The 22,710-nt window shown below is 49.4% G+C and overlaps 1 protein-coding gene across 2 annotated transcripts in view; it reads left to right on the top strand.

The window, feature by feature from the left end:
- Positions 1-366: 366 nt before the first annotated feature.
- The window catches only part of ANTXRL (ANTXR like), a 98,900-nt gene continuing 76,556 nt past the window's right edge, over positions 367-22,710 (top strand). Inside the window, exons 1-2 of one of the 2 annotated variants that reach the window (XM_019499454.2) lie at positions 367-456; positions 1,082-1,293. In XM_019499454.2, coding sequence (XP_019354999.1) covers positions 1,139-1,293 — 155 coding nt within the window. In that variant the 5' untranslated portion in view covers positions 367-456; positions 1,082-1,138. Of the gene's footprint in view, positions 457-845; positions 944-1,081; positions 1,294-22,710 lie in introns of those variants that run through there. The other variant, XM_006276176.4, reaches the window with a different exon arrangement.

Below are 22,710 nucleotides of genomic sequence, written 5' to 3'. Positions count from 1 at the left end.
GGGCGCCGCGGCGCTGCCCGGAGCCCGCGGGCGACTCTTCCCCAGCGATGGGCAGAAGCGCGCGGCGCAGGTCGGGCCCGACACGCGGGGTTTGAAGCCCGCAGCTCCTCCCTCCCCGCTGCCGCGCGGGACGGGACGGGATGGTGCTGGCGTGGCCGGGCCCAGCGCCGCCCCTCGGCACGGCCACCGCCCGGCTCCGGGCCCGGCAGAGGAGCCGCGGCGCCTCGCTCAGGGTTGACAACAGGGAGGAAGCGAGTCCCGACCCGTTACGTTTGCGGGGCAGCTGCTTGCCCCCGACGTGTCGCCGCGGCGGGCGGACTTGCCGGCTGCGCTGCCGAGACAAGGAGCGACCCGTGAGGACGGGCTGCCCTGCAGTGGGGGCCCTGCCCCGCCCCGCCCCGGGCTGCTTCACGACACGTGTCGTGGTGGAGCACCAAGGCATCCTTTCCCCTCGACGTAGGCAGATGCAGCTGCGCGGCCCCTGCCCCGGCCCCAGCTCTTTTGTCTCCGGGGAGATCTTAGAGCGGATCCTTTAAGAAAGAAAAGAAAAAGATGCCACGTCCCGCGGGCCGAGCCCGCTCCCGCCGCCGCCGGGCCGGGGCAGGGGAGCGGGGGGACGTTGCAAAACACTCAAGAGAAGTCGGAGGTGAAGGGGCCCATCCGCCCCAGTGCCCCTGCTCTCCCACGCGGGAGCCACACGCCAGGGGCCGGGCCGAGCTGTGGGTCGGGGGTGCCCGCAGCCAGCTCGCCCCGCGGCCGCGCGTCGCCCCTCGCTAGCCCGGAACAGGAAAGTCCCGGCTCAGCTTTCCCCCCTGATCCTGCCCCTCTCCCGCCAGTCCCTCCCTCTCGGGCAGAGAGTCCAGGCTCCTCGTATTGGGCCAGCAGGAAATGGGGGCTATCGGCTAAAACCAGGCTCCTGGCGCCAGGGGGGATGGGGCCTTAGGTAACATCCCTCCCGGGGCCCAGCCTCCCGCCCGCAACTCTGAGCGTGCCCCAGGGGGACCTGGGGTCACCGCTGGCTTGAACACGCATGTTTCCTATGAGATCATAAACTTTCCCCCCTCCTTGTGCTTCCCAACAGGCTCCGGAGGCTGCAGGGAGCGGGAGCGGGGGCGAGCCGGGGGAGTGGAGGAAGAAAATGGCGAGTCGCGGGAGCAGCGTGGAGACCGCGGCTTTTCTCTGCCTCTTGCTGCTGGCGACTTGGAGCCGGCCCTGCGCCCGGGCGGAGCGGGAGGACGAGCCGGAGCAGCGCTCCTGCCACGGCGCCTTCGACCTCTACTTCGTCCTGGACAAGTAAGTGGCAGCCGCGTCGCCCAGCGGTTCTCCCCCTCCGCCAGGTCCGGCGGCGGCAGCAGGGAGGCGCCTTTCGCTCCGCGGCTGCTGGAGGAGCCGGGCCGGGTCGGCGGCCAGCGCCGGGCCGCCGGGCACCACGAGCCGCACAAAGGCAGCGCTGTGCAGCGCGGGGGCTCAAGGCGGGGGAGCTACAGGTCCCGCAGGCGCCGAAAGGGATCTGCGCCCATCCGGGGCAGCCTGAGCCAGGCATGTGCTCCGCTACCCCTTGGGGACCCTGGCCACTGCTGGCTGTCATCCTTGGCGCTTGGCTACTTAGTTCCAGGGTGCCCTTTGTTGCTTTGAAAAAGCCGGCATTTGCTCCTAGCAGTTGTTTCCAGGCTAACATGAACGGATTGAAAAAGAAATCCTTAGGGGATTGAGTAACTTGGGTGTTTGCAACGTGTTAGTCAAAACATGTTGCCCAGCACTTTCTTTTTATAACCTGTAATCTTAATTTTGAGAATAGCCTCTGGGTCTGGCTACACCTGAATTTGCAGGCGTGTTTTAACAAGGGGTAGCAAAGTCAGCTGTAAATTGGAGCGCAGGCACTGCACAAGGCTTTGTCAGAGGACACAGAGTTTGTGCCTAATTGTGGGGAGCTCTAGATTCCACCCTAGGGTGAAGTTGATTGATGATGAAGTTGATTGATCTATTCCCCTTGGGGAATAGATTTCACAGCTGTTAGTCAATGTGCCTTAATAACATGGATTAAAATTTGACTAAAATGTTGTAATTTCTCTAAGTGGATTTCACCCACAAACCCGGTGATGACTTTGTGTCTTTTGCTGCTCCCAGCTGTGTGGCAGGTTATGACCACCAGGCCTTGTGCTGAGTTTTGGATGGAGCAAAAGAATTCTTCAGTCCAAGCAGGCAATTCACTTCCCTTCTCCAGAAAGAGAAGGTTTCATTAATAGAGACTTTTGTTCTGAGAGCAAAAGGCTGCAAATACCCCTCAGATACTTGAGATTTCTTATGGTTTGAGAGACTGGGCCATTGCAGTGTGTGCTCTCCAGCACCTGCCCTCCACATCAAATCAATATTCAACAAGATTTTTAAATGTTATTTTTATTGTTCTTATGTGATCTTCGATGCTTTTAAAGTTCTCAGTAAAAATAAATATGCATATTTGGGAATGGAGCATTATACTATGTAATTTCCTTGCCTTAAATGCCATTGTTATATCCCTTTCATTATAATAATGGTTCTTACATAGCAGTTTTAATCTGTAGGTCATAAAGCTCTTTACAAAGGAAGTTAGGATTATCTACCTTCTCACTCTCTGCTTTACAGACAAAGTGACTTGCCCAAGGTCATCCAGTAGGCCATCAGCAGAGTCCAGGTGTTCTGACTCCTAGTCCACTAATCTACATTGCTTGCATTGTAGATAGCTTACAGATCTTGGTTCAAGTCCTGTTTACTTTGTAACTTGGATTTATGTTATAACTGAGGCTCCAGACTTGATTATGAATGATGTTACACTGCCATCCAGTCATGTTGCTATTAAAGTCAATGGCAAAATTCCCATTGGGCCTTTGTACATGCCACAAAATTGGCCATTAAAGTGACTTAAATGCCCTTTTGCATTGCTTTAATGGTGCAGCTGTTTATACTGTCGGTGGCATAATGCGCTTTAAGGGCATGGCTGTTTACACTCTTTCCATGGCTGCGGGGGGGCCGGTGCTTCCCTCCATGGCTGGGGGGGTGGTGCAGGGGATGCTTCCCTCCATGGCTGCTGGGGGACCGGTGCTTATCTCCACAGTTGTGGTGCCCCCTGGGACCACCGAGGCCGGGTGCCTGAGGGTGGGTGCTGCCTCGGGGGCAGTGCTACCACCATGGAGGGAAACACTGCTATTCTCCTTCTTCCCCCCCCCCGCCCCCAGTTCAGGGATTGCTCAACTTGCAATCTCCTCCTTTCCTTTCCTGCTGCCAGAGAGGCAGGTAAGGATCAGGCCTAACACTTGTGTACACGCCACGGGGGTTTACTTCACCCTACATTGAAGCAGTGTTTTTAAAAACCCATAGCTTCAATTTAGGGAGAATTAAACCGAACTAAACCCTTGCGGCATGTACAAGCAGCCATTGACCTCAGTAATAGATTTGTCCTTAAATTTTGCAAGACTTTCTAAAAGTTCTAAAAGTAGAGCTATTTGATGCAAAAGCTGCAAGAAAGATAATTTGACCATTTAACATTAGAAAGTTAAAAGTATTTTTTGTGATTTTTAAGGTCTGACCTTGCTCTTAATAAAGTCAACAATGAAAAGACAATTGACTGGTTGTGTTGGAAGCAGAATTGCTACTCTCAAGAGAAACAAGACACCCAAGAGAAAGTAATTTTTTTACACAGCACATAACTTGTAGAACTCTATCAGAGGAGACTGTAGAGGCAGATAGTATAGCCCATATAGGTTGTAGATTAGACATGATAAAGAGACTAGGCAAATTCATGGATCTATTCATGGAGCTCCTATAGACATGCAGTGAGGCAGCTCCAATGTCCTGTAAATCCAGTGTGTCAGAGCAGGCACAATAATTGAGTCTGCTGGAGTGTGGAAATTCACTCATTCCAGCAGGCTCCAGCGTCACATGTATCAGCATCCTGGTGCTGAAAAATGGTGGTGGGGTACTTTAAACTAAAGCTCCTTCGATGAGCTTTAGTTCAAAGCACCCTGCCACCATTTTTCAGCACAGTACACTGATACACCTGACACTCGGGAACTTTTAATTGGCATGGCTTGCTAATTAAAGTGCCTCTCCCTCCCATCTCCTGGAGCATGTCTATAAATACCCATAGTTATTAAACAGAACAGTCAGAAATGTATCTTCTGACATCTCCAAACCAATGATGCCAGGGAGGGTAATGAACAGGGAACTGATCCCTCTAGATATATCAGATTCAGTACTCACCTAAAGTATCCACTATTTGCCACTGTCAGAGAAATGATGCTGAGCTAGATGGACCACTGGTCTGACCCAGTATGGCAATTCTTGAGTTCTTACATTCTGCCAGGGTGATATTAAAGTGCTAGATCTTAGAAGCTATGGAATCTCTGCTGTCCATGCTCTGTACAGAACTTCCTTGAAAGTCAGTGGAGGTGATGCTTGAGAACTAAGGTTGTATTTGATCTTAATATTTTTATGTGTGATTAGTGACATGACAGTAACATATTTTTTGACAGAGATGACAGATAAGAGTTGATGGACTCTGGGTTTTGGGCAGCTTAATGAGAGAGCCCAGATAATGTGGAACAGTCAGCTATTCTGAGACATAAATATGAATATTGGAAGACAGGATGGTCAATCTGAGGCAGATGAATAAAACTGAAAGTGCAGCAGAGATGTTTAGAATTATATTAATACAGCTATGTATCACAGGAAATTTCTGTTTCTAATTTCTAATGGGATAAACCCCAACAAGATGCCACTGCAGAGACTATATGCCATGGAATGTCAGTGTCACATCTTTTCCAGTACAACAAGGATTGCCTCTCTCCATTAGTGCCTGGCCAGTTTGGAGTTCAAGGCATCTAATCTTAATTAGATGTATAACAATGGGCTTGAAATGTTGCCATTATGAAATGTCTAGGCTTGAGTTCTGTGCCCCTCTGGGGCTTTTTCTGGCTGAATGACAGGGCTTGTCTGGGAAGTCAGTCTGGGTGAAGATGAATGACTTTAAGTCTTCTGTTGCTTTACTTTATTATCTGATATCAGGAAAACACAGATTGGAAGAAGGCAAAAGTTTTCTTATCCATGCTTGTGCTGTATATTATTGCAGTGACTTTATCAGTGCATGATTTTCTTCATTCTGCCAGTTGGAGTCTTCAAGGATCTAATCCTAAAGACATTAGCTAGAAGGGGGGAAAAATCATGCACTGGTGAAGTTATTGGTATAATATATGGTGCCAATTAGAAAAAAGAAACTTGCTGAGTTCTTGCAGTTTTCCTCCTTCTGATGTAGATCTTATCTCTGTGCACTAAGTGTGTGGGGCAGGTAGTGTCTGAGCAATGTAACTAAATCTGTGGTATGTGACTGCTGTCATGACACTCAAGGACATATACTGAAGTGGGAAACCTTTTGTAGGACCATTGGGGGTGGTCAGATGACACAGAGCAGATTAGGGTGTCCATGTCCTTGTGGATTCCTACCTGGATGAACATTTTGAAGTTAACATAGCTGGAAAACTGATGGATACAGTGGCTGTTGCTTGCCTGCTGCATCTCTACTATCCTGTGCTACCATCATGTCACTTAAAAAATCTAAAAAGGATTGAGCATGGTAGGTTCTTGCATGGGATACCTTCAGGAAGCATGTAGGGGTGGTATTGTTCTGTTTCAGACTGAACCAATATCCTACTGTGATCTATGGCAAATGATCTACAACTGAAGTAGACCTCTTCCAGATTACAGGTAAAGCTAAAGTCCAGACTATTTGTCATTCTAAAACTTCACAGTCATTTTATGAAGGGCTTGTGTCTTAACTCCCATATGCCATCCACAATATCCAGACTTTGGGACCTGAAAAGCTAGTGTTGCCCTGATTAGCTCACAATAGCTGTGGGGACCTAGGAGATAACAGGGTTAATCTCCACTTTCATTTATAGCTACATAAGAAATACTCATTTTAGAGGTACTGAGTACCTCCAATTTCTGGTGAAGTCAAATGAAGTTGTGTATGTTTAGGAACATCTCCAAAAACAAAATTTCAACCCTCATCCTTATAGAGTAGTGTTGAAAAGGCAAACTAGTGGCTTCATAGGTAAAATGTCTGTTTTTCTCCCACTAAAAATCCTGAGCCACTGAGGATTCACTCCCAACTAGTTCAGTCCTATGAACCTAGTGCTTAGGTTCTGTGAAATCAGCTGCCTGCCCCTGAACCAGATCCTCGGCTGAGCTGTCAGGATGATCTCTGGCAACAAAGAAGGTGTCCTCTGACACATGAGAAGCAGCAGCCTCTAGTGGATGCTCTCCAGGGTCTCCTCTTTTTCTAATCTTGGCTCTCTCTGACCTTAGAACTCACCCATGCCACATGAATTGGTCCATGTTTGAAAAGCACTGAAAAAGGCCTGCTCCTGCTCCCATTGACTTAAAGAGGAGCAGGAATGGCCTCAAGAGCCAGTGGCAGTAGGACTAGTGACTCCCAGTCCCATGGTTTATTTAGACCAATGGTTCTCAAGTGGGTCAACGCAGGACCCTTTGAGGGGTGCCACAATGTCCAGGAAGAACAGTCCCATGTGCCTTTTGCACAACTGGATTAGTTTAAAGCAGTTAGGAGTGCTTAGTCTTACTACAGACCTTCCTGGTTAGATCCCTCATGGTGTCTCCTGGAAACCGGTGTATGGAGAAGGTGGAACTGTCTCATGGACATCTGTTTCTGGGAGGAGCCTAAGGGGAGCAAGACCAGGAAGGCTGCAGCAAGACTGATGGTGCTTGACTGTTTTAGGCTTAACTGGCCATGCACTGAGGCATGTGGTCTACCTGTTGAGAACCACTCAGGTAAGCTGAGGCAGCACAGCAGTCTCTCTCAACCAGGGATGCTGCCAAATTTAAAAAAAAAGATTCAGGGGCAACCCAAATCTAAAAAGGTTGAGAACCACTGATTTAGACAGCAGTCCCTTCGAAAACTTCTCTAGATGGTGACAACCCTTTTATTAATAGAGCTCAACCCAAGAAACTGGACTTTTCTTCTGTATCAGGAAACTAATGGAGAATTGAAGACCCTTCTAGCCCACCTGCAAACATTTTGCATGTGGCCAATCAGTGAACTTTGACAGTGCTACATGGTCTTGCGGATTCTCCATAAGGTCTTCAGCAGAGTCCACCACTCTGGGATGTGTCTATGGCAAAGCGACTCTATCACATTCGGTTTAGGGAGGGCAAGTACACAAACAATTGTTTCTCCATTTCATCTCAAAATACTGAGGGCTGGTTTGCTCAGGTGTTTGATTGCTTGTCTTTATTTTAATCTTATTAGTGGCATCAGTGTTGCCTTCTCCCTGGCATTGCTGTTGGCATCCAATTCTTGTTGATAATTGTGCTGTAGAGTACTTGCAGAGCAAAACGTTGACTGACCTCTAGTGTTATCTAATTATAGGAGCTCCTGGAAACATCATTATGATTATCTATCAGTGCAGCAATTATAAATCCTTATTTTAAAAGTTTTTTGACTCTGTCATGAAAATCTGCCCCTGGCTAACACTTGACATGACAAGTCTGAGCCACAGAATTATTTGTGTTTTTACTTACCAAATGCACAAGAACCCTTCTGGTTATTTTGAGCTCTGTGATGAGAGACGAGATAACAAAAAAGGATTTGTGGTTTTCAGACATACAGGTACTTCTGTAGTGGCCTGCCTGGGACACTTAAAAAGTCATCATTAATATTTTAAGCAAAATTGAGTTTGCTCAGGGTTGATGACTTTTGTTTATGCACAGCACAGACAACAGAAATGTAAGCTTCCCTTCATGTCCTTGCCAGGGCTGATTAGTCCCTGTTGGGGATGTTTGTTTCGAGGGCTCACACCCACCAAATCATTTCACGTAGGCTATGGATCATTTGCAGGGAAGTCTATTCAGTAAGTACTACCCTGCATCAGTTTTGAGTTGATGACCTCAATTTCTATGCTATATATATCCTTATAAATAAAAAAGAAATGCATTGACAATTGCATTATACATGTCAGTAAATGCAAGAAGTCATCGCTTCTTTTCAGATACTCTGGGTGAATTTAAAGCTCGTGAAAGATAGATGAATAGCACTATCTTAATTACTAATATCTAGAGCAGGCAGGTATGATGGAGCTTTCTCAGACTCGATGGACCTCTGCCCTTTTATGTCTCCAGCACAAGGGGCTTATAACAGACTCTAGACTTCTCTATTTTAGATACTTCTGGAGGCTTTCTCTTTACAACATCATAGCCTGATTGTTATTCTATGTGTTTGTTTTACACAGTGGAGTATGCAGTCTCCATATTGTCCTGTGGAGACATGCAGATACCTCCCTATTCTTATTGAGGGCACTTAATGCACCCAGACAAGGTAATCAGAGTTGCTCACAAGCTGTACCATCTGTCCATGTTGTTGAAAATCTTGGTCTTCCTTCACCTGTGACCTTAATTGGAATGGGAACTCCACCCTTCCCTACTGTACAGGAAATCCCTGATTCATCATTACAAGCAGAAGCAAAACTTGGGGTCCTGATGCAGACAAGGGCCCATTGAAGTTAAGCGAAATCTTTGAATAAAGAGAGCAAGGTTTGCAGCTTTACATTTCTGAAAATACATATAACATTCATCTGTCTGTCTAATCATCCAATCTCTTCTTTTGTCTGTCTCTTTCTGTTTCCTCACATTACCTCACCTCGTTATTTATGCCATCTGAGTGTCTGTAGGAAAATTTTTTATTGTTATAGCATAATCGCTGGTATGTTCCTCAAAACCAGTTCTTTCTTGTGGATATATTGCAGCCCATGTTTTGATTTTACATAAGCAGGTACAATTGTTTGGAATGGTCTGCAGCAAACGTGTGTTTTGCTTTGGACATCTCTTTATTATTAGAACCAGGTTGTACTTAATTGTGTTCTGTCTGATACTACACAGACAGGTTTGCCTTTTGCCAGAAAAGTACCATTACAACCATAAAAAGACCTTAAAAAGAAAAGACAAAGAAAATCAATAATTAGTCATTAGTCTAAACAACACACTGCTACTTAAAAGGGAAAGAAAAAGTGATAGCAGTTTGTCAGTGAGTCAACTGCAGTATATTTACATATATCAATATATGTAATGCCTAAATGGCCTGGTCCACATCCAAAGAAATAAATTATAAGGAAATATATGCAGGTAAATAGAAAAGGGGACAAGCCACAGTTTTACTTTATCCAATAAAGAACATGTCTGTAATCAGCTCAGAGCAAAGCGTTGGGCTTAGCCAGTCCCAGTATCCATCCCCTGATGCTGCTGGAAAATAGGCCTCACCTGAAATGAGCTAAAATCAATACCCTGGGCTCAGCTGGTGCTAACTGAGCGATCAGGACAACCAGTCCCCTGTGAGGCTGTAGCCGATGGGTGTTTCCCACTCCAGCCTTTAAAAGCAAGACCCAAACAGCAGCAAGGTGTTTGAGTAAAGATTCTGGTGTTTATTCCTGACCGTTTTGCTACATGCAGGCCCCAAGCGTGGAGGACTTGGAGTTCAGATGTTTCTTAGTCTTACTTGCCCCTAGCCAAAAGGATGAAGGAGCAAGCTAGGGGAAAAGCCTAAAAGCAATCCTCCATCACCATAAATTGTGTAGCCGAGATCCTTGCATTTGGAGGCATTTGTAGACTCTTGCAGGGGTCAGCCTGCCTACAGTGCAAGGGACTGGTCTTCACCCTCTAACTGCGCTGAGCCATTTAAGACGGAGAAGGTGGTATCTTGGGGCTTGCATGCAGGAAGCCTGCCATGGATCTGGGAGTAGCTGAAGCCCCAGACTGGTGATGAGTCTGGGAGGTAGGATACTTGTCGGTGGGCGCACCACACAGACTTGAGAGTTCAACTCAGTCAAAATTTGGAACTTAATTTGGAACCAATTTGTCCCTGAGAACAAAACTGGAAAAAAAAGAGACCATTTTGCAATTTCTTGATTTGGCTTTCCTATAGTCCGGCTTAGATTCCTGACTCCCTGTGGACCCAGGGGGTTCTGGGTTTTGTGTGATTAGTCACATGACCTTTCCAGACTGCCCATGACCCAGTCCCTAACAATGTCAGACTAATTCTTTTCCTTTTATGAAAAAATAATTAACTTCTTGGATAAGGGCAATGGGTTTAATTTATTTAGATGTAACCAAAACTTTTGATCCTGTGCCTCATGGGAAAATTATTGGCCAAACTGAAAAAGATGGGGATTGATACCACAATTGTGAGAGAGGAGTAGGCTCACAGGGTAAAGAGAGTTACATGATCAAAGAGCAGTTAGAAGTGGTAGTACTGATCTTAAGATCCATCTTTTCATATGTTTATTAGAAACCTGGAACTAGACATATCATGAAATTTGTGGGTGACACTAACCTGTAGGGGTATTGCTAAAAGGGAAGAGAGCCTATCCAGTTCAAGATAAAATGGCTACAAATTCCTTACAGAAAAAAAAAATAGAAATCTATTTCCAGTTTCTGGCTATCAAAGATATAACATTTGGAATGGTCTTCTGAGCAGTGTAATGAGGGCAAAGCACCTGAGTCACCTTAAAATCAAACTTGTTAAGTTTATGGAAGGGATAGTGTGACACAATTCTTGGTTCAATGATCTAAATGCATGATATGTGGACTCAAAGGGCACATCTATGTGAGCACGCATGTGCATCTTGCAGCATCTCAAAGCCCTTTGAGACGCTGTAAGAGGCATGTGCGGAAAGGAGAAAACATTCCCCACACTGTAAATTTGCACCACAGGGGCAAAATTAGCCCCCTGGATATCCAGGGTTGAAAAAAAAAACATGGCAGAAAAAAACATCCTAGACCATGGCCAGAGGCAACCAGAGGCTCGGTCCTCCACAGAGATGCTCTGGCAGCGTGCCAGAGCATCTCTGTGGTTGGCCCTTTCCCGGGTGCTGAAGCATACTGCCTGCAGTGACCGGGACCTGGGCTCTGTGCCAGGTAAGTAGGGGGTGGAGGGAGCTGGAGGAGTGGGGGGACTACTGAGGATGCAGGGGACAATGGAGGGGGCAGCTCGGGAGGGGTGGGTCCACCAACGGCCCCTGCTTGCTTCCCTGCTTGGCTCCAGCCCCACACTTGGCTCGCACTCGGCTCCAGCCCCTCAGCTCAGCTCACGGCCAGCTGTGGCCTGCTCGCTTGCCCCCTGCCCCCCTGCATCCTCCCCCCCCCGCGTGTTCCCTGCCTGCCTGCAGCCTCTCCACGCACCCCAGGCCCAGCTGCAGCTCCCTGCGCGTCCCCCGTCCAGCTGCAGTCACCCCGTGCACTCTCTGCCCAGCTGCAGCCTCCTCGCTTGCCCCTAGCCTGGCTCCAACCCACCGGCAGCTTACCAGCAACAGCAGCCATGCTCTTGGCCTCGTGGTGCAGCCCCCTGCACAGCAGGGGGCAGTGTGGCTTGGCCCCAGCCACCAGGTATCTGCGCTGCGTCTGACACACCGCGCTGCAAACTCCATATTGAAAGACAGAGGTAACTCTTGCAGTATGCAAGTACAGACCAGTGCCATGTTTCATAAACTTTTGCTGGTTGTCCATGGATGTTCCTATCTGTTGTGGGGAAGGAGGTTTCCTATATCGGAAACACTGCATGTTTGGTCCCAGCTAAGGCTGGGTAGTTATGATTGAGGTATGGTGTTCTTGCAGGTGTTTAGAAAAGTGATGTGGAGTTGTTGCCAGAAGGCTATTGCTTTTGTTAAGGATCATACTGGGTATGTCTACACATGCATTTGATCCAAGACCAGTTTACTTGCAAGTAAACTACTTGTGAGTAAATGCTCCCGGGCAGGCATCTATACATGCAAGGACATGGGAGCAGATTTGCTGCTCTTAGCAGCGAACTACTCCCACTTCCTGTGGCCCTGCAATACGCTCCTGCTGCCACCAGGGTAGTTTAGGGCTCCGGCTGCATCAGCCAGCAGCCATCTTTAAAAGGCAGCTCTGCTCCCTGGCCAGCTGTTTTTCTGGCTGGGAGCAGCATGCAGAGGCCGGGGCTGCACGTGGCAGCTCTCTTGCTGCAGCCTCTGCCTCTCCATGCCATGGCCATTCTAGCCCCTGTCCCTGGCAGTAATGCCCAGTGCCCTGGGCCCCTGCTGGTCCCAGCAGACCCCCATCACTGAGGCCCTGGACAAGCTACACACAGCAGTGGCCAGGTCACCGGGTGTGAGAGGTGTTGGCCAACCACTTCCTTCTGCACTCCCCATTGTAGCCCACCTGGACAGCTGCCCACAGACTCCCCCCCACCCCCCCACCCCCACCAGCACCACACTCGCTATGGACTGTTTTCAGAAAAACACTTTATTGCCCTCACAACAAACAGATCCCCCATCCCTCTCCAACAACGAGCCCCTCCACCACTCACTCCACCCACCACCAAAAAACACCCCCTTCCCTATGCAAACTATTTACAAGTGAAGTGCTGTGGTTGTGTGTGTGTTTTCCCAGGGCAGTCTGCCATGGTATGGAGGTGCCTAGGAGATGGAGTCTGTGGACAGGCGGCCAGCACCCCAGCCTCTGGCTGTTCTCCCACAGGTGCGCACATCGTGGTGAGCCTGGTGGGCAAGGGGCTTGCCCAAGGGCGACAGCAGCCACTCATCCCCTGGCACAGGTGGCTCCCCCTCTGGCAGTCAGTGGCCAGGGCCACCAGAGATGGCGAGCAGACTTGGCCCCACTGTAGGCAACTTTGACTCTGCACCTGTGTGGAGCCAGGGCTGGTGGCGGGCTGGGCCCAGCCAGGAGGGTTGGGTGGTGGGGGACCCAGGGCAGGGGCCAAGACAGGGCTCATGGGTAAGTGGTGGCTAGCTGCCAGGGTGCAGGTGGTGCTATGGTCAGAGGCAGGGCAGCAGGCGGCACAAAGGTAACCGCCAGGGCCAGAATGGTGTCCAGCACCCAGCAGTCCTCCTTTGTGGCTTCCACTGCCCTAGCCACAAATACCCCTTGCTCCTGCAGATCCGCCACACAGTCCCACTCCCGGACCAGGATCTGTGCCCTGAATTCCCAGTCCACCTGGTCCCACACATTCTCTAGGGCAATGTCCTCCACCCGCCACCTGTCCAGGTGAGCAGTGTCCTCCTCCTGCCATGTTCATGTATCTCCAAATCAGTCCTCCACGGCCATCACCAGCCAGTCCAGGAGGAGGGTCTGGACCTGGGTCCTCTTCCTGTGGAACTGCCACATCTGCAGGGCCCAGGTCATGGAGGCAGTGACCCTAAGGCCACATCCTGGCTGCCAACTCCAGCCTCTCCTATGCATTCAGCTGCAGGGCCTTTAGAGCCACGAGAAAGAAGTTGTTTGTGAGACTTTGCAACATTTCTAAGATGATGTGCTCTACACCAGAGGCCCATACACTGTCTGGCCTCAGATCAGTGGTCATGTGTGTACGGGTACCCAAGGACCATGGTAAATTGGCTGGGCAGACCTAGGCCCAGGCAGCCACCAACCAAGCCCCCCATTCCTGCTTGCTCCCCAGGGGCCAGTGGGCCACTGGGTGCTAGCTGCAGGTAGCCTGCCTCCCTCACCCCATTCCCAGGTTGGATCAGGCCAGGGTCCTGGTAGCACCTGCTGCCACAGCTCCAGGCCCTGCTCCCCAAGTTCTCCTCCTGAAGGCCAGCTGCTCTCCTGTGCTGCTGCCAAGCTCACAGCACCTAGGCTTGTAGGGCATGGTCCTCCCAGATGACGGGGATGCAGAGCTGTCCACGCCCCTGCCCCCACCCTCCCTGCTTGGGGCCTTTCCGGGGAGGCGCTCCAGGGCCAGTTCCCCCACCCCACCCCTCAGCTGCTCTGCACTCCAAGTGTACCTCTGCTGCGTGTGTCACAGGTGCTGCACGAGTTGCTATTTGCACAGACCGAGGGGTGCTCAAGCCACTACACCCTGCTGCTGCTGATGGCCATGGTGCCCCAAGTGCATCTGCATACCTGGCACAGGACCCTAAGTTTCCACGATGTGGGGGTCAAGCCTGCACTGTCCCACATCCTCCACCACCACCTGGAGGGCTACCTGTGTCTGTGCTACATGTCCCTGGCCCCTGCAGCTGAGGAGGACATCGCCGCTGCCATCAACACATTCCTCAGTGTGTGAGGCCCATGCCCACCTAGCTGCAGGGGCAAAGGCTGCTCAATAAAGTTTTGCCCTGTGCCCTGCCTCCCTGCATGCTGTGTGGGGGGAGCCTAGGGGTCAGGGGGGTGTGGCCAGGCTGGGTAGGAAGGGTGGGGTAGGGGCCGGGGGCAGGGGCTGGGGTAGGGAGTACCCTCCCCCTACCACATAGGCAGGGCTGGTGTGCCTGGTGGCTCTGGTTGGTCCCAGCTGGCAGAGATGGCATGTAAGTCCTGGCAGACTTGGGTGGTGGGGTGCAGTGTGCAGGTGCCCAAGCAGGGGACACCCTTGGGGAGGAGCTGGCACTGCTGGCGGCTAGTGGTGACATTGCTGTGCCTTGTGACTGGGGCTGAAGTTGCACAGCTGTTGGAGCAGGTGTTGACCCGGCCTCCCCTAGCTGCTGGTGGAGGCTGGGGAGCTCAGTGGGATGGGCTGCTGGTAGCCCAAGGGGCCTTCCTCCAGTGACACATCACCACAGGTGCCAGGCTGGAGTGGGGGCTCGGGCAGGCCACCCATGCTGCAGTACACAGCATGGCTGCGGTCTGGGTCCCAGGGCAAAAGGATATCAGTTAGTTACTGCATAAAGGGCATGGACTTGTGGGCACTCCCTGACTAATGGTTGGGGTTGGTGATCGTAACCCACTGTGCCCACAAGGCCTTGATGTTTATGAGGCACTGCTGTGCCAACCAGCCATGCCCATGCCCCCACATCTGGCCTGACAGCCCCTTGTAGACATGCACGTTGGAGCACTCACCCCACGCAAACTGCTGCTGCACCTCTGCCTCACCCCTTAGCACCATGAGGTTGCCAGTTTCCTCCAGGAACCAGTTGCGGTCCTGGGTGGTGGCGTGTGATGTGGGTGACGACACGATCGGGCCTCCCACACTGGCTCTCCTCACCTTCACATGGCTGTCCCTGTGCTGCCAGGCTTGGGTAGCTGCCTGCAGCATCCAGCACAGGGGCACAGTGCAGAACTAGAAGCTGCATAGCAAGGTGATGCCCTACAGCACCTGCAGGTTCTGGGTAGGCTGCTGGGGGTTGGCTGTGGGCAGCTGGAGCTGGCTTCAATGGCCAGGAGCTGCCTGCAATTGGGCCCAAGTGCTGGCAGACCCAGAAGTAGCCTGCAGCAGCCTGCAGGCCTGGAAAGCATGGCCCTGGCAGCCACGTGGCACTGTGGTACCAGGCAGCAGCACTGAGTTGCAGGCAGGCTGCCACAGGTAGCCTGCAGCCTGTGCAGGTGCAGCAGAGGCCAGCAGTTGCCCCAGGATCCCTGCTTTTGTGCCTCAGGGCTCTAAATGCCTGTAAGCTGTTAAGGGCCTGAGACTGGAGCTGGCATACAGTCAGCCTAGCCCTAGGTCAGGAGAGGCTCCCAGCCCTGGAGCCCTGGGGCTGAGTTCAGGCTGGTCCCCTAGTGGCAGGGCTGACCAAGAACAAATCTGCTTGCTCTTGGCATCCACATGTGTGTTACTGCGCGGTAACTACTTGCGAGTAAATTCGCTACTTGCATTTGCAGGTAGCAAATTTACTTGTAAGTAGCGAAATTTACTGCGCAGTAAGCATGTGCATGTGTAGACGCTCATGCTTACTGTGCAGTAAACTGCATTACTGCTCAGTAAGACATCATGTAGATGAACCCACTGATCGCTAAATATGGAGGGAATTTTTCCACTAGGTCGGATTAGCAAGGACTTTGGGGGATGTTCCCTTTCCCTGCAATGTAGGGCATGGTCATCTTCCTAGGATCTCTGTGCATCTATTAACCAATTACTTCTCAGCCATTGCCATGACAGGGCATTATCAGTACCTTGTCCCCTGTCTTTACATGTGGCAGTTAAAAGAATGTTCTTTATGATTCTGGCTTTGTGCTTTGCATTTGTGCGTGAGCATCTGAAGTGGCAATTTGGGGGGATCCTTGATTAATGGTTGACTACAGACACAAGTGACTATACTCGATGGTCCAGGAGGCTTCTTCTAGTCTAATATTCCCATGTCTAGGTTTCAGACTTACTGTGCTTGGCAGTCATGTGTTCAAATACATTCTTCCTCCCAAATTGGATACAAGGGAGCTAATTAGCCTACCTATGGTACTGTGCAGCTGGAATGCTACCAATTCAAGAGGTAGTTCCTAGAGCAGGCTTTTACTTCTGGTTTGAGTCTGCATGCTAGAATCTTGCAGGCAGACCGGTGTGAATTTATGCAGGATGTGGAACCTTTATTCATGAGTAGGGAGAAGCCCACTTGTGAGCTATACACAATAGAAGTGCCTTGTCTTACAGTTCCTAGGGCCAACAGGAGTATCACTTGAGCAATGTATGGCAGTGTGGCCCAAATTAGCCCTTCTCTATCTCTGAGTGCCACTTCAATCCCTTCTTCCTGCTCAATTGGCTGCTCTGCTTTCTGCTCCCTGTTCTATCTGCTAGGGGTGTGCAAAACGGGCCATATTTGATTTGGATTTGGCCTGAATCAGGGACAGTGATTTGATTTGTTAATTTGGATCACTGTCCCTGATTTGATGTGGCTGAATCCAAATCCAAAGATTCGATGCTGATTCGGGGAATCAGTGATTCAGACCTAGACACAGCTTTAAATGTTTTTTCTATGTACCTCGAGGTATCAGCGTGGCTTATGAATACTGCGATACTGGGGCAGAGGGAGTGTCCCACAGGAGTGTTGGGGGGGTCCCCTGTGTACTTGGCAGCAAGCCCGGAAGTGGACCAGAAGTACTTCTGGTCCACTTCCAGGTCTACCGTGGAGCACGCTGAGGGCCACCCCCATGCCTCCCTGGCTCAGCGACTGGCTTCAGGGGGACCCTGGGTGCTCCCCCCCACCACCACCCTGAGACCCAGGAGGCACCAGTCGCCAAGCCAGGGGGGCATCCAGAAGTGGATCAGAAGTGCTTCTGGTCCATTGCTGGGTCTGCTGCTGATCGTGCTGGGGAGCCTCCGTGCTCCTGTGGGACGCTTCATCCTCCCCAGCATCGCAGTATTCATGAACTGCCTGCTAGCTAGAAGTATGTAGAAAAAACATTTAAAGCTGTGTCTATGTCTGAATTGCTGAATTTTTCCGAATCTCTCTGAATCAATTTGGAGGGTTCTGATTCGATTTTGAGAGACTAAAGGATCCTCTGATTCAATTTGGATTCGGAGATTCAGCCACTGAATCAGGCTGAATCGAATCAGCAACCGAAGCTTCGCTCAGCCTTACTATCTGCCAGCGTGCTGCCTATCCTCTCCCTGATCTGCTGCTTGCCACACCTACAGGCTGCTTGTGCCACTTGTGGCAGGCATAGCACAGATTGACCACCCCTGATATACAGCCATGAAATTGAAAAGTCTGTTTGCTTCCATTGGCTGCATTAAATATGATCAAAACCATGTAACTGTTTCCTTTAGGTCAGTAATTCTCAACCTCCTTAGACTCAAGGCACCCCTCAGAAAATACAGCTCTTAGCTTTCATTCATTTCTTGACTATGGAAAAATATTACAGCAACTCTTTTTCCATTGTAAAGAGCCCAAAGACCACAGCAGGTCAGAATATTTTTGACACCATGGACTCCTAATTGAAATCTCTGGGCTTATCTTGTGAATCATGTGTAGGTGCTTGCATACTTAACAGTGTTAATATTGTGAGGCTGCCCATTGCACCCTTAAAAGTATCTCAACTTGGTACCCTTGTTGAGAATCATTTTCTTAGGCCTTGTACAGCCAGTAACAATATGCATGCTTAAATAAGAGCAGTGGAATGACTGGATAAATTCCTTGTTTGGCTATGTGTTTTCTTTTGCTGCATGCTCTCCATTTCTGTGGGGAATTACTGAGCAAGGTGTAGGATGGAGCTGGCTTAACTGCTTGCTCAAAGTGATTGCTATCTGATATGTGGATTGTGTTTCAAAGGCACACACACAGAAGTAACAGTTCCAAGGTGGCTTAATTTGTCAGTAGTTTTATTTCATGGGAAGAAAACTTTCTACACTGGTCTGGCCACTGGCCTTCCTCTTCAAACCTGCTGGGTTTAAGTACTTTGAATGGGAGGCCAAGACCACCAAATCAGGACTTGAAAAATTCTGGGTTTTGTACCTGTCACTAACCTGACATTGCAAAAGTCATCTCTTCTTTGTGCCTTATCACCTTTTTCTTTTGCCTGTTTACACTGTGAGCTCTCCGGAGCTGGGACTGTCACCTTGAGTGGCTAGATTTTAGGTCTTTCTAGGTGCTAGTGGAATGCAAATAATAAATAACAGTCTGTCTTGCTTAGGTGATCTGTCCAGCCAAGCTCCCTTCCATGCTAGCATGGGGGATTGGCCCAGAGACAAGGATTCTTGTCACTTTTCATGCTCTGCTGGCTCTGAAGAACAGAGCAGAAGGATGGATGAACATGTGCATGCATGTCTGAAACCACATCAAATTTAGCACCCTGAGGGCTTGCTTTTATTGCAAAGCCAGGATTACTGATGCACAGAATTCCTCTGCCATCTAGAATGTGGCTGTGGCTGCCAACAGCTCTCTCCAAATAACAACAAAGAGTTTCAGATTTCTAAGTAATAAGCTGCATTATCATCACTGTGATGTCCTGAGCCCTGGTAAGCAGGTACAGCACTCAGTTTAGCAGGAGCTGTTCTTCACTTATATCAGGCCCAAACTGAGACCACCATGTTTGGGTAATAATGTGTGATAAATGAGGGATCCTGTGCAGGTGCTAACCCCCTCCCCTTCCCCCTCAACAAAAATGTTGCCTTCAGCTCTGGTCTGTCTGTACCTGAAAGCTATGGGCAAAATAGCAGAAACTCAGCGAAGACCTCATCATCTTTCATTTCAATCCAACCCCCTTTTTTCTGCTGTCAGCAGCAAGGAGCAGGGATTTTGTATGGGCACCTACCTCCCCTCTACTGCTTCTTATATTATGGTATTGCAGGATATTTTGTGCCTGTGATGTGTGGCAAGGGGAAGAGCAGATGTTTTTTGGGGATCCCTTTGGACAAATGTCTATTACCTGTTTGTTGGTTGTTAAAGAGGATTCTGCTTGATGACACAGGTGGTCTGTTCCAGTGTTATGTATCTATGTACATGTATCTGGCTATAAATCCAGCAGGAAGAGGGATTGTTTTAAGGTGGCCTTAAAAGGGGGTATAACTGGGAACAATGGATAGGATGAAATGAAGCAAAGGAAACTTAAGGCTGACTATCAGAAAGATACTTCTGGTGCTGAGATAATCTATGTGGTAGAATAAGTTCTCAGTGGACTGTTTAGGGACATTTAAAACTAGGCTTGATGAAGCATGAGGAAATTCAGAACAGACCCTGCATTCATTGGTGTCAAAAGCGGATTTGCAATTGACTTCAATGCAGTAAGTTTGGAAAGGAGACAGATGATCTGTTGTAATAGTCCATGATCCTATACATGGCATCTTTGTCATAGATGACCAATCAGCATTAGAAATATTTATTATGTGGGAATGCCCATATAGACCTACTGCTAAACTACTGGCCATATAGGCACTGTTCGTCATTGATTGATTTGGGGTTCTCAGGGCTCTGTCTATGCTGTGAGCCAGACACATTCCAGGACAGGTTTGATGCTGCTTCTCCTGAGAGGTGCTGTCTAAATGGACAGGAAACAAGAACAGTTTTATAGAGCTGCCCATAGAGGCTAGGGCAGGGTGTAGAATGGTCCCTTTGTTCTCTTTCTGCTGCTGTAAATTGGCTGTGTGGGACACTTTGGCTAAATACAGACAGTCAAAGAGCGTGAGGCTGAATCAATGAAATCTTCTCAGATTAGTCTAAACTGCATAGATTGAACTGATAAGCATCCACATACCTGTAGTAGCCTAGGTCAGAAACTGGGGGTGCTAGAGCATGGCTCCCTGCCCAGCTGGAGCAGACAGCTTGGGTCTAGGCTAGCCCACCCACCGTATCTGTCAACTGCAGGAGATACTGTCTTCTGTAGTCATTAGAGGAGCCTGAAAGAAGTGAAGGATCCCAGCCATTCTCACCTCTTATCTCATGAACAGCAGTGAAATCCCTAAGGATGAGCTAGGCCTGATTCTAACAACTCTCTGGGCACGTCTACAGCTGCACATTTACTGCACAGTAACCAAAATTACTGCGCAGTAAATGAAAATTACTGAACAGTACCAGCGGCATCTACACATGCACACCCGTACTGCACAGTAAATATGGCAACTTATGCTGACTTGGGCATAAATTTGATACCTATATCATGCAAATATCAAATTTACGTTCAATTAGTTACTGCGCAGTAACGCATGTGTAGATGCCTTACTGTGCAGAAACAGTGTGTGCGTGGACAGACTAACTTTAGTCCCAAGTCAGTGCACACACAGTGTTACTGCACTTTAACACCTGCATATGTAGATGCCAGCCTAAACCTGCTTACTATGCAGTAAGTTACTGTGCAGTAAATTTAATGCACAGTAAATGTACATGTAGATGCACTATCTTACTAGCTTTTACAACTTCCACTGCCTTAAAGAGGAGCTACTCTTGAATTTTAAGCCAAGATCAAAATCATGATTTCCTTTTCACTTTGAGTGTTTGTTCAACTATGCTGCCCCAGCAGCCTTACCTGGAGTCCTGGGGGACTCAGGGCGCTGCAGTCATGGTGCTCTTGCAGCTAGGAGCCTGGCCAGCAGCTGGAGTGTGGCTCTGGCAGACCAGGCTCTGGTTTTGGGTGGCACACGCTGCCACCATATGCGCTGCCCCACTTTTTTAAGGCAGTGGGTTTTTTTGACCCTGGGATCTCCTGAGGTCAAAACTCCCCACACTGCAAAGTAGCAGGGCAGGGATCACCTGCACATGTGATGTGTGGCACCGCAAATGGGACTGCGGCACCACATGCCACACATCCGTGCTTGTCTGGATATGGCCTGTGAGCCTGGATGTGGCCTGTGTGTCTCAGCCATTGCATAACTTCTTGAAACTAAAATCTCATTTTCCTGAGACTGTGGAAGGTCTTTGAACTGTAAGCTATAAATATGATGCATCTCTGGAGATCCCAGGCTGATGAACTCAATACCTCACTGTGAACCACAGTAAATATCAGCTGTGGGTCTCCCCAGCTTATTGTGGCCTGCGTGGGGTGCAAGAGGTAGGCCCAAGGCATTGTTGATGTGAATACTGCCCTCTTGGCTGGCTCTTTAGATTGAACCTGGGTACTTAGAGCTAAAAGCATGAGTCTGTATGGCTTGAACAGAAGTGTGAAGCTGCATAGGTGGGCTGTGACATAACTGTCCTCAGTAGAGCAAACACAGAAAGCACTTCACAACACAGTGATCAGTGGAATATAGGTGCAGGTTGGGGATTCACTAATTCATACCCCCATGTTAGGCAGCAGCAAGGTTTCATGTCTGCATCTCTTCATGGCTTCCTCTAGACCGTTTGAGGCAAAAGACTGCATTTCTCAGATGTCCTATTTTTTCTGCACAGAGTCAGTACTTTCAGCATGTGTTTTCCCCATTCCCAGCATTCAGGAATGTGACCCTGTGTTTTGGCTCTTTCTCTGAGGTCTTGTAAAAATGTATCATTTTCACTGGCTGATCTGACATCCGAGTATGCTAAGGAATGAACCTGCTTATGAGGTTATCGCACAACAGACATACAGGGCCATATTCCAGCTTTGTCAGTTGCAGCTATTCGCTGCTTACTTTCTTTTATTATCTAAGAGGTTCTGCTACTACTCTGAGTCATTTTAAGTTGTAAAGAGACAAACAAATGTAACAATTCCAGTAAAAGCCTTGTTATGTAAGCCTGCATCAGTGCCAACGGTAGTTAATGGTAAGAAGCATTACTGAGAGATCTGTCATCTTTTCTAAGCACAGACAGTATGGGTTGGTGTGACAAGGTGCTGTCTTCGGCTGCATTCTTTTTTTTTTTTTCTAATAGGCTGGTGAGTGTGCTCCAATCAAGTCTTGCTGAAATTTTCCTTCTCTGGGGATCAGCTTCCCCCCCCCCCCCCCCCCCCCCCCCCCCCCCCCCCGTTTTACTCTCCTGCCACAACTTGATATTACTTTGTTCTAAAAAAAGAGGGAGGCTGACCCACAGGTTCCCTGACAGTCTCCAGGCTCACCACCTGTAGGATAATGAGCTGTTACCTTAAGGGCAAAATGCATGCTCCTACCTCCCCTTGATGTGCCCCGTGCCTTGCAGATGTTTTATAAATTTCTCTTTATGTTGGGGTCCAGTTGCTGTGGGCTTCCTCCCTCTCTCTAGCTAGGCCTGTCAGTCAAAACCCACTAAACAGGGCTTGACTCTGAGGCTCTTGCTCTCTAACTCACTCGGCTCAAGGCTCCATACTCTCCACGACACCGGGCCTACTGGCCCTTCTACACCGTTCCCCTGTGGCACCAGGCAGTTGGGGCCTCAGACCCCTCTGGCTTTGCCCCTCTTTCTGTAGTTAGGGCCTTTCGCCTAAGTCCACCCACTAGGACCTGGCTTCCACTAGGATCTTCCCTTCAAGCAACTTTGGGCTCGTGGACCTAGTGCTACACCCCTAGTGCAAGAGGGCTTCTTGAACCCTCTATCACGGTGCCCCTTGACACTAATGAGGCCTCCTCCTCTCCTACAGTCTCAGCCACAAACTGCCGGCTTTTGAACA

Source organism: Alligator mississippiensis, chromosome 6, assembly GCF_030867095.1.
Source record: "Alligator mississippiensis isolate rAllMis1 chromosome 6, rAllMis1, whole genome shotgun sequence".
In the NCBI taxonomy this organism is placed as follows: Eukaryota; Metazoa; Chordata; order Crocodylia; family Alligatoridae; genus Alligator; species Alligator mississippiensis.
This window is presented reverse-complemented; position numbering and strand designations above follow the sequence as displayed.